At 48.1% G+C, this 12,451-nt stretch overlaps 1 protein-coding gene across 4 annotated transcripts in view; it reads right to left on the bottom strand.

The window, feature by feature from the left end:
- The window catches only part of nuggc (nuclear GTPase, germinal center associated), a 116,118-nt gene that overhangs the window by 38,810 nt on the left and 64,857 nt on the right, over window positions 1–12,451 (bottom strand). For all 4 annotated transcript variants that reach the window (XM_031903781.1, XM_031903782.1, XM_031903783.1 and 1 more), the window contains 2 exons: window positions 10,963–11,114; window positions 10,330–10,489 (listed from right to left, as the gene is read on the bottom strand). In XM_031903781.1, coding sequence (XP_031759641.1) covers window positions 10,330–10,489; window positions 10,963–11,114 — 312 coding nt within the window. The remainder of the gene's footprint in view (window positions 1–10,329; window positions 10,490–10,962; window positions 11,115–12,451) is intronic.

The following is a 12,451-nucleotide window of genomic DNA, read 5'->3' as shown; positions in this document are numbered from 1 at the left end:
GAATATATATATGTGTGTGTAGGAGTAAGTGACTGGTGAGTGTATACTAGGAATATATATATATGTGTGTAGGTGTAAGTGACTGGTGAGTGTATACTAGGAATATATATATATATATATATATATGTGTGTAGGAAATTCGTGGATTGGAGGAGGAAGGGAGGGAGGGCACCACCTGGACGTTTTTATATAAACACTTTTTTCTTTTTGCATTAAGCCCCTGTGTGTGCGGTACTCTTTCTATATATGGAAGAGAAAGTGGAATTGTGAAGCAGTTACTAGGAGGGGAAATAGAGGTAGATGAGTACTGGGAGGAGGATGAGGAATGATGGAGTAGATACTAGGAGAGGAAATAGGTAGATGAGTGCTGGGAGGAGGATGAGGAATGATGGAGTAGATACTAGGAGGGGAAATAGAGGTAGATGAGTACTGGGAGGAGGATGAGGAATGATGGAGTAGATACTAGGAGGGGAAATAGAGGTAGATGAGTACTGGGAGGAGGATGAGGAATGATGGAGTAGATACTAGGAGGGGAAATAGAGGTAGATGAGTACTGGGAGGAGGATGAGGAATGATGGAGTAGATACTAGGAGAGGAAATAGAGGTAGATGAGTGCTGGGAGGAGGATGAGGAATGATGGAGTAGATACTAGGAGGGGAAATAGGTAGATGAGTACAGGGAGGAGGATGAGGAATGATGGAGTAGATACTAGGAGGGGAAATAGAGGTAGATGAGTACTGGGAGGAGGATGAGGAATGATGGAGTAGATACTAGGAGAGGAAATAGAGGTAGATGAGTGCTGGGAGGAGGATGAGGAATGATGGAGTAGATACTAGGAGGGGAAATAGAGGTAGATGAGTACAGGGAGGAGGATGAGGAATGATGGAGTAGATACTAGGAGGGGAAATAGAGGTAGATGAGTACTGGGAGGAGGATGAGGAATGATGGAGTAGATACTAGGAGGGGAAATAGAGGTAGATGAGTACTGGGAGGAGGATGAGGAATGATGGAGTAGATACTAGGAGGGGAAATAGAGGTAGATGAGTACTGGGAGGAGGATGAGGAATGATGGAGTAGATACTAGGAGAGGAAATAGAGGTAGATGAGTGCTGGGAGGAGGATGAGGAATGATGGAGTAGATACTAGGAGGGGAAATAGGTAGATGAGTACTGGGAGGAGGATGAGGAATGATGGAGTAGATACTAGGAGGGGAAATAGAGGTAGATGAGTACTGGGAGGAGGATGAGGAATGATGGAGTAGATACTAGGAGAGGAAATAGAGGTAGATGAGTGCTGGGAGGAGGATGAGGAATGATGGAGTAGATACTAGGAGGGGAAATAGAGGTAGATGAGTACAGGGAGGAGGATGAGGAATGATGGAGTAGATACTAGGAGGGGAAATAGAGGTAGATGAGTACTGGGAGGAGGATGAGGAATGATGGAGTAGATACTAGGAGGGGAAATAGAGGTAGATGAGTACTGGGAGGAGGATGAGGAATGATGGAGTAGATACTAGGAGGGGAAATAGGTAGATGAGTGCTGGGAGGAGGATGAGGAATGATGGAGTAGATACTAGGAGGGGAAATAGGTAGATGAGTGCTGGGAGGAGGATGAGGAATGATGGAGTAGATACTAGGAGGGGAAATAGGTAGATGAGTGCTGGGAGGAGGATGAGGAATGATGGAGTAGATACTAGGAGGGGAAATAGGTAGATGAGTGCTGGGAGGAGGATGAGGAATGATGGAGTAGATACTAGGAGGGGAAACAGAGGTAGATGAGTACTGGGAGGAGGATGAGGAATGATGGAGTAGATACTAGGAGGGGAAATAGAGGTAGATGAGTACTGGGAGGAGGATGAGGAATGATGGAGTAGATACTAGGAGGGGAAATAGAGGTAGATGAGTACTGGGAGGAGGATGAGGAATGATGGAGTAGATACTAGGAGGGGAAATAGAGGTAGATGAGTACTGGGAGGAGGATGAGGAATGATGGAGTAGATACTAGGAGGGGAAATAGAGGTAGATGAGTACTGGGAGGAGGATGAGGAATGATGGAGTAGATACTAGGAGGGGAAATAGAGGTAGATGAGTGCTGGGAGGAGGATGAGGAATGATGGAGTAGATACTAGGAGAGGAAATAGGTAGATGAGTACTGGGAGGAGGATGAGGAATGATAGAGTAGATACTAGGAGAGGAAATAGAGGTAGAGGAGTACGAGGAGGAGGATGAGGAATGATGGAGTAGATACTAGGAGAGGAAATAGAGGTAGATGAGTACTGGGAGGAGGATGAGGAATGATAGAGTAGATACTAGGAGAGGAAATAGAGGTAGATGAGTACTGGGAGGAGGATGAGGAATGATGGAGTAGATACTAGGAGAGGAAATAGAGGTAGATGAGTGCTGGGAGGAGGATGAGGAATGATGGAGTAGATACTAGGAGAGGAAATAGAGGTAGATGAGTGCTGGGAGGAGGATGAGGAATGATAGAGTAGATACTAGGAGAGGAAATAGAGGTAGATGAGTACTGGGAGGAGGATGAGGAATGATGGAGTAGATACTAGGAGGGGAAATAGAGGTAGATGAGTGCTGGGAGGAGGATGAGGAATGATGGAGTAGATACTAGGAGGGGAAATAGAGGTAGATGAGTACTGGGAGGAGGATGAGGAATGATGGAGTAGGTACTAGGAGGGGAAATAGAGGTAGATGAGTGCTGGGAGGAGGATGAGGAATGATGGAGTAGATACTAGGAGGGGAAATAGAGGTAGATGAGTACTGGGAGGAGGATGAGGAATGATGGAGTAGATACTAGGAGGGGAAATAGAGGTAGATGAGTACTGGGAGGAGGATGAGAAATGATGGAGTAGATACTAGGAGAGGAAATAGGTAGATGAGTGCTGGAAGGAGGATGAGGAATGATGGAGTAGATACTAGGAGGGGAAATAGAGGTAGATGAGTACTGGGAGGAGGATGAGGAATGATGGAGTAGATACTAGGAGGGGAAATAGAGGTAGATGAGTACTGGGAGGAGGATGAGGAATGATGGAGTAGATACTAGGAGGGGAAATAGAGGTAGATGAGTACTGGGAGGAGGATGAGGAATGATGGAGTAGATACTAGGAGAGGAAATAGAGGTAGATGAGTGCTGGGAGGAGGATGAGGAATGATGGAGTAGATACTAGGAGAGGAAATAGAGGTAGATGAGTACTGGGAGGAGGATGAGGAATGATGGAGTAGATACTAGGAGGGGAAATAGAGGTAGATGAGTACTGGGAGGAGGATGAGGAATGATGGAGTAGATACTAGGAGGGGAAATAGGTAGATGAGTACTGGGAGGAGGATGAGGAATGATGGAGTAGATACTAGGAGGGGAAATAGAGGTAGATGAGTACTGGGAGGAGGATGAGGAATGATGGAGTAGATACTAGGAGGGGAAATAGAGGTAGATGAGTACTGGGAGGAGGATGAGGAATGATGGAGTAGATACTAGGAGAGGAAATAGAGGTAGATGAGTACTGGGAGGAGGATGAGGAATGATGGAGTAGATACTAGGAGGGGAAATAGAGGTAGATGAGTGCTGGGAGGAGGATGAGGAATGATGGAGTAGATACTAGGAGAGGAAATAGAGGTAGATGAGTGCTGGGAGGAGGATGAGGAATGATGGAGTAGATACTAGGAGGGGAAATAGGTAGATGAGTACTGGGAGGAGGATGAGGAATGATGGAGTAGATACTAGGAGGGGAAATAGAGGTAGATGAGTACTGGGAGGAGGATGAGGAATGATGGAGTAGATACTAGGAGGGGAAATAGAGGTAGATGAGTACTGGGAGGAGGATGAGGAATGATGGAGTAGATACTAGGAGGGGAAATAGGTAGATGAGTACTGGGAGGAGGATGAGGAATGATGGAGTAGATACTAGGAGGGGAAATAGAGGTAGATGAGTACTGGGAGGAGGATGAGGAATGATGGAGTAGATACTAGGAGGGGAAATAGAGGTAGATGAGTACTGGGAGGAGGATGAGGAATGATGGAGTAGATACTAGGAGAGGAAATAGAGGTAGATGAGTACAGGGAGGAGGATGAGGAATGATGGAGTAGATACTAGGAGGGGAAATAGAGGTAGATGAGTACTGGGAGGAGGATGAGGAATGATGGAGTAGATACTAGGAGAGGAAATAGGTAGATGAGTGCTGGGAGGAGGATGAGGAATGATGGAGTAGATACTAGGAGGGGAAATAGGTAGATGAGTACAGGGAGGAGGATGAGGAATGATGGAGTAGATACTAGGAGGGGAAATAGGTAGATGAGTACAGGGAGGAGGATGAGGAATGATGGAGTAGATACTAGGAGAGGAAATAGAGGTAGATGAGTACTGGGAGGAGGATGAGGAATGATGGAGTAGATACTAGGAGAGGAAATAGAGGTAGATGAGTACTGGGAGGAGGATGAGGAATGATGGAGTAGATACTAGGAGTGGAAATAGGTAGATGAGTACTGGGAGGAGGATGAGGAATGATGGAGTAGATACTAGGAGTGGAAATAGGTAGATGAGTGCTGGGAGGAGGATGAGGAATGATGGAGTAGATACTAGGAGTGGAAATAGGTAGATGAGTGCTGGAAGGAGGATGAGGAATGATGGAGTAGATACTAGGAGTGGAAATAGGTAGATGAGTGCTGGGAGGAGGATGAGGAATGATGGAGTAGATACTAGGAGGGGAAATAGGTAGATGAGTACAGGGAGGAGGATGAGGAATGATGGAGTAGATACTAGGAGGGGAAATAGAGGTAGATGAGTGCTGGGAGGAGGATGAGGAATGATGGAGTAGATACTAGGAGGGGAAATAGGTAGATGAGTACTGGGAGGAGGATGAGGAATGATGGAGTAGATACTAGGAGAGGAAATAGAGGTAGATGAGTACTGGGAGGAGGATGAGGAATGATGGAGTAGATACTAGGAGAGGAAATAGAGGTAGATGAGTGCTGGGAGGAGGATGAGGAATGATGGAGTAGATACTAGGAGAGGAAATAGAGGTAGATGAGTACTGGGAGGAGGATGAGGAATGATGGAGTAGATACTAGTAGAGGAAATAGAGGTAGATGAGTGCTGGGAGGAGGATGAGGAATGATGGAGTAGATACTAGGAGGGGAAATAGAGGTAGATGAGTACTGGGAGGAGGATGAGGAATGATGGATAGATACTAGGAGGGGAAACAGAGGTAGATGAGTACTGGGAGGAGGATGAGGAATGATGGAGTAGATACTAGGAGAGGAAATAGAGGTAGATGAGTGCTGGGAGGAGGATGAGGAATGATGGAGTAGATACTAGGAGGGGAAATAGAGGTAGATGAGTACTGGGAGGAGGATGAGAAATGATGGAGTAGATACTAGGAGAGGAAATAGGTAGATGAGTGCTGGAAGGAGGATGAGGAATGATGGAGTAGATACTAGGAGGGGAAATAGAGGTAGATGAGTACTGGGAGGAGGATGAGGAATGATGGAGTAGATACTAGGAGGGGAAATAGAGGTAGATGAGTACTGGGAGGAGGATGAGGAATGATGGAGTAGATACTAGGAGGGGAAATAGAGGTAGATGAGTACTGGGAGGAGGATGAGGAATGATGGAGTAGATACTAGGAGAGGAAATAGAGGTAGATGAGTGCTGGGAGGAGGATGAGGAATGATGGAGTAGATACTAGGAGGGGAAATAGAGGTAGATGAGTACTGGGAGGAGGACGAGGAATGATGGAGTAGATACTAGGAGGGGAAATAGGTAGATGAGTACTGGGAGGAGGATGAGGAATGATGGAGTAGATACTAGGAGGGGAAATAGGTAGATGAGTACTGGGAGGAGGATGAGGAATGATGGAGTAGATACTAGGAGGGGAAATAGAGGTAGATGAGTACTGGGAGGAGGATGAGGAATGATGGAGTAGATACTAGGAGAGGAAATAGAGGTAGATGAGTACAGGGAGGAGGATGAGGAATGATGGAGTAGATACTAGGAGGGGAAATAGAGGTAGATGAGTACTGGGAGGAGGATGAGGAATGATGGAGTAGATACTAGGAGGGGAAATAGAGGTAGATGAGTACTGGGAGGAGGATGAGGAATGATGGAGTAGATACTAGGAGAGGAAATAGAGGTAGATGAGTACTGGGAGGAGGATGAGGAATGATGGAGTAGATACTAGGAGAGGAAATAGGTAGATGAGTGCTGGGAGGAGGATGAGGAATGATGGAGTAGATACTAGGAGGGGAAATAGGTAGATGAGTACAGGGAGGAGGATGAGGAATGATGGAGTAGATACTAGGAGGGGAAATAGGTAGATGAGTACAGGGAGGAGGATGAGGAATGATGGAGTAGATACTAGGAGAGGAAATAGAGGTAGATGAGTACTGGGAGGAGGATGAGGAATGATGGAGTAGATACTAGGAGAGGAAATAGAGGTAGATGAGTACTGGGAGGAGGATGAGGAATGATGGAGTAGATACTAGGAGTGGAAATAGGTAGATGAGTGCTGGGAGGAGGATGAGGAATGATGGAGTAGATACTAGGAGTGGAAATAGGTAGATGAGTGCTGGAAGGAGGATGAGGAATGATGGAGTAGATACTAGGAGTGGAAATAGGTAGATGAGTGCTGGGAGGAGGATGAGGAATGATGGAGTAGATACTAGGAGGGGAAATAGGTAGATGAGTACAGGGAGGAGGATGAGGAATGATGGAGTAGATACTAGGAGGGGAAATAGAGGTAGATGAGTGCTGGGAGGAGGATGAGGAATGATGGAGTAGATACTAGGAGGGGAAATAGGTAGATGAGTACTGGGAGGAGGATGAGGAATGATGGAGTAGATACTAGGAGGGGAAATAGAGGTAGATGAGTGCTGGGAGGAGGATGAGGAATGATGGAGTAGATACTAGGAGGGGAAATAGGTAGATGAGTACTGGGAGGAGGATGAGAAATGATGGAGTAGATACTAGGAGGGGAAATAGGTAGATGAGTACTGGGAGGAGGATAAGGAATGATGGAGTAGATACTAGGAGAGGAAATAGGTAGATGAGTGCTGGGAGGAGGATGAGGAATGATGGAGTAGATACTAGGAGGGGAAATAGGTAGATGAGTACTGGGAGGAGGATGAGGAATGATGGAGTAGATACTAGGAGGGGAAATAGGTAGATTAGTACTGGGAGGAGGATGAGGAATGATGGAGTAGATACTAGGAGGGGAAATAGGTAGATGAGTACTGGGAGGAGGATGAAGAATGATGGAGTAGATACTAGGAGGGGAAATAGGTAGATGAGTACTGGGAGGAGGATGAGGAATGATGGAGTAGATACTAGGAGGGGAAATAGGTAGATGAGTACTGGGAGGAGGATGAGGAATGATGGAGTAGATACTAGGAGAGGAAATAGGTAGATGAGTGCTGGGAGGAGGATGAAGAATGATGGAGTAGATACTAGGAGAGGAAATAGAGGTAGATGAGTACTGGGAGGAGGATGAGGAACGATGGAGTAGATACTAGGAGAGGAAATAGAGGTAGATGAGTGCTGGGAGGAGGATGAGGAATGATGGAGTAGATACTAGGAGAGGAAATAGAGGTAGATGAGTGCTGGGAGGAGGATGAGGAATGATGGAGTAGATACTAGGAGAGGAAATAGAGGTAGATGAGTACTGGGAGGAGGATGAGGAATGATGGAGTAGATACTAGGAGGGGAAATAGGTAGATGAGTACTGGGAGGAGGATGAGGAATGATGGAGTAGATACTAGGAGAGGAAATAGAGGTAGATGAGTACTGGGAGGAGGATGAGGAATGATGGAGTAGATACTAGGAGGGGAAATAGAGGTAGATGAGTGCAGGGAGGAGGATGAGGAATGATGGAGTAGATACTAGGAGGGGAAATAGAGGTAGATGAGTACTGGGAGGAGGATGAGGAATGATGGAGTAGGTACTAGGAGGGGAAATAGGTAGATGAGTACTGGGAGGAGGATGAGGAATGATGGAGTAGATACTAGGAGGGGAAATAGGTAGACGAGTACTGGGAGGAGGATGAAGAATGATGGAGTAGATACTAGGAGGGGAAATAGGTAGATGAGTGCTGGGAGGAGGATGAGGAATGATGGAGTAGATACTAGGAGGGGAAATAGGTAGATGAGTACTGGGAGGAGGATGAGGAATGATGGAGTAGATACTAGGAGGGGAAATGGGTAGATGAGTACTGGGAGGAGGATGAAGAATGATGGAGTAGATACTAGGAGGGGAAATAGGTAGATGAGTACTGGGAGGAGGATGAGGAATGATGGAGTAGATACTAGGAGGGGAAATAGGTAGATGAGTACTGGGAGGAGGATGAGGAAAGATGGAGTAGATACTAGGAGAGGAAATAGGTAGATGAGTGCTGGGAGGAGGATGAGGAATGATGGAGTAGATACTAGGAGGGGAAATAGGTAGATGAGTACTGGGAGGAGGATGAAGAATGATGGAGTAGATACTAGGAGGGGAAATAGGTAGATGAGTGCTGGGAGGAGGATGAGGAATGATGGAGTAGATACTAGGAGGGGAAATAGGTAGATGAGTACTGGGAGGAGGATGAGGAATGATGGAGTAGATACTAGGAGGGGAAATAGGTAGATGAGTACTGGGAGGAGGATGAAGAATGATGGAGTAGATACTAGGAGGGGAAATAGGTAAATGAGTACTGGGAGGAGGATGAGGAATGATGGAGTAGATACTAGGAGGGGAAATAGGTAGATGAGTACTGGGAGGAGGATGAGGAAAGATGGAGTAGATACTAGGAGAGGAAATAGGTAGATGAGTGCTGGGAGGAGGATGAAGAATGATGGAGTAGATACTAGGAGAGGAAATAGAGGTAGATGAGTACTGGGAGCAGGATGAGGAACGATGGAGTAGATACTAGGAGAGGAAATAGAGGTAGATGAGTGCTGGGAGGAGGATGAGGAATGATGGAGTAGATACTAGGAGAGGAAATAGAGGTAGATGAGTGCTGGGAGGAGGATGAGGAATGATGGAGTAGATACTAGGAGAGGAAATAGAGGTAGATGAGTACAGGGAGGAGGATGAGGAACGATGGAGTAGATACTAGGAGGGGAAATAGGTAGATGAGTACTGGGAGGAGGATGAGGAATGATGGAGTAGATACTAGGAGAGGAAATAGAGGTAGATGAGGTGCTGGGAGGAGGATGAAGAATGATGGAGTAGATACTAGGAGAGGAAATAGAGGTAGATGAGTACTGGGAGGAGGAGGAGGAATGATGGAGTAGATACTAGGAGGGGAAATAGGTAGATGAGTACTGGGAGGAGGATGAGGAATCATGGAGTAGATACTAGGAGAGGAAATAGGTAGATGAGTGCTGGGAGGAGGATGAAGAATGATGGAGTAGATACTAGGAGGGGAAATAGAGGTAGATGAGTACTGGGAGGAGGATGAGGAATGATGGAGTAGATACTAGGAGGGGAAATAGAGGTAGATGAGTACTGGGAGGAGGATGAGGAATGATGGAGTAGATACTAGGAGAGGAAATAGAGGTAGATGAGTGCTGGGAGGAGGATGAGGAATGATGGAGTAGATACTAGGAGAGGAAATAGAGGTAGATGAGTACTGGGAGGAGGATGAGGAATGATGGAGTAGATACTAGGAGGGGAAATAGAGGTAGATGAGTACTGGGAGGAGGATGAGGAATGATGGAGTAGATACTAGGAGGGGAAATAGAGGTAGATGAGTGCTGGGAGGAGGATGAGGAATGATGGAGTAGATACTAGGAGAGGAAATAGAGGTAGATGAGTGCTGGGAGGAGGATGAGGAATGATGGAGTAGATACTAGGAGGGGAAATAGAGGTAGATGAGTACTGGGAGGAGGATGAGGAATGATGGAGTAGATACTAGGAGGGGAAATAGAGGTAGATGAGTACTGGGAGGAGGATGAGGAATGATGGAGTAGATACTAGGAGGGGAAATAGAGGTAGATGAGTACTGGGAGGAGGATGAGGAATGATGGAGTAGTTACTAGGAGAGGAAATAGAGGTAGATGAGTGCTGGGAGGAGGATGAGGAATGATGGAGTAGATACTAGGAGAGGAAATAGAGGTAGATGAGTACTGGGAGGAGGATGAGGAATGATGGAGTAGATACTAGGAGAGGAAATAGAGGTAGATGAGTACTGGGAGGAGGATGAGGAATGATGGAGTAGATACTAGGAGAGGAAATAGAGGTAGATGAGTACTGGGAGGAGGATGAGGAATGATGGAGTAGATACTAGGAGGAGGAGAAGGTACAGAAAAAGACATTTTCTACTAGTAGCCAATGAGAAATCTCGGTACCTCTGCCTGGGTGGATTTCAGCTGTTGCTTCTCAATGAATGAAATCATTTCCTGACCGCTTCCCAGTCCGACCAGCTGAGATCTCATATTCCTGAAGAACAGTGCGAGTAGTTTGGAGACCGACTGGTTAAACCGACTCAAGCACTCGACCAGTTCCCCACTGTCAGACATAAACAGAGACTGGCGTGTTAGTAGCGTAAGTGCAGCCATTCAGCTAAGGCTCAGGCTCAGGCACAGGCTCAGACACAGGCACAGGTACAGGCACAGGTACAGGCTCAGGTACAGGTACAGGCACAGGTACAGGCTCAGGTACAGGCTCAGGCACAGGTACAGGCACAGGCACAGGCTCAGGCACAGGCTCAGGCACAGGTACAGGCACAGGCACAGGCTCAGGCACAGGTACAGGCACAGGCTCAGGCACAGGCTCAGGCACAGGCTCAGGCACATGTACAGGCTCAGACTCAGGCACAGGCTCAGGCACATGTACAGGCACAGACTCAGGCACAGGCTCAGGCACAGCCACTAATAGAGGGCAGCACATAGAGCGAGCAGTTACACAGAGGGGAGAGCTGTACAGACGCAGCTGTATTGGGGTCACACTCCCACCATCCCATGCTGTGACGGACATTTTACCTGAAAACTTCTGTCCAGGATCTGGTGATGGCGTTGGTTATTGGCTGTGACAACTGCTCATTAAAGTCAATGACTCCACATGCAGGAGAGCTGTAGTAGCCGTGGCGGGCACAGGTGGCTCTGTATGTTGGGTAGGAGTAGCCTCCAGACTGCTGCACAGACAAACAGCAACACGTCACGCCTGACAAAACTTGGCTCCACCGTGAATTTTGGAAGAATTCATATTCCTACATAATCAAGTAAGGAGCAGGGGGCAAGCCAAGTGGGTAGAAAGGAGCAGGGGGCAAGCCGAGTGAGTAGAAAGGAGCAGGGGGCAAGCCGAGTTAGTAGAAAGGAGCAGGGGGCAAGCCAAGTGGGTTAGAAAGGAGCAGGGGGCAAGCCGAGTGAGTAGAAAGGAGCAGGGGGCAAGCCGAGTTAGTAGAAAGGAGCAGGGGGCAAGTCGAGTGGGTTAGAAAGGAGCAGGGGGCAAGCCGAGTGGGTTAGAAAGGAGCAGGGGGCAAGCCGAGTGAGTAGAAAGGAGCAGGGGGCAAGCCGAGTGAGTAGAAAGGAGCAGGGGGCAAGCCAAGTGGGTAGAAAGGAGCAGGGGGCAAGCCAAGTGGGTAGAAAGGAGCAGGGGGCAAGCCGAGTGAGTAGAAAGGAGCAGGGGGCAAGCCGAGTGGGTTAGAAAGGAGCAGGGGCAAGCCGAGTGGGTAGAAAGGAGCAGGGGGCAAGCCAAGTGGGTTAGAAAGGAGCAGGGGGCAAGCCGAGCGAGTAGAAAGGAGCAGGGGGCAAGCCAAGTGGGTAGAAAGGAGCAGGGGGCAAGCCAAGTGGGTAGAAAGGAGCAGGGGGCAAGCCGAGTGAGTAGAAAGGAGCAGGGGGCAAGGTAAGTGGGTTAGAAAGGAGCAGGGGGCAAGCCGAGTGGGTTAGAAAGGAGCAGGGGGCAAGCCAAGTGGGTAGAAAGGAGCAGGGGGCAAGCCAAGTGGGTAGAAAGGAGCAGGGGGCAAGCCAAGTGGGTTAGAAAGGAGCAGGGGGCAAGCCGAGTGAGTAGAAAGGAGCAGGGGGCAAGCCAAGTGGGTAGAAAGGAGCAGGGGGCAAGCCAAGTGGGTAGAAAGGAGCAGGGGGCAAGTCGAGTGGGTTAGAAAGGAGCAGGGGGCAAGCCGAGTGGGTTAGAAAGGAGCAGGGGGCAAGCCTAGTGGGTTAGAAAGGAGCAGGGGGCAAGCCGAGTGAGTAGAAAGGAGCAGGGGGCAAGCCAAGTGGGTAGAAAGGAGCAGGGGGCAAGTCGAGTGGGTTAGAAAGGAGCAGGGGGCAAGTCGAGTGGGTTAGAAAGGAGCAGGGGGCAAGCCGAGTGGGTTAGAAAGGAGCAGGGGGCAAGCCGAGTGGGTTAGAAAGGAGCAGGGGGCAAGCCTAGTGGGTTAGAAAGGAGCAGGGGGCAAGCCGAGTGAGTAGAAAGGAGCAGGGGGCAAGCCAAGTGGGTAGAAAGGAGCAGGGGGCAAGCCAAGTGGGTTAGAAA

The sequence above is a fragment of the Xenopus tropicalis genome, chromosome 6 (genome assembly GCF_000004195.4).
Source record: "Xenopus tropicalis strain Nigerian chromosome 6, UCB_Xtro_10.0, whole genome shotgun sequence".
NCBI lineage: Eukaryota > Metazoa > Chordata > Amphibia > Anura > Pipidae > Xenopus > Xenopus tropicalis.
This window is presented reverse-complemented; position numbering and strand designations above follow the sequence as displayed.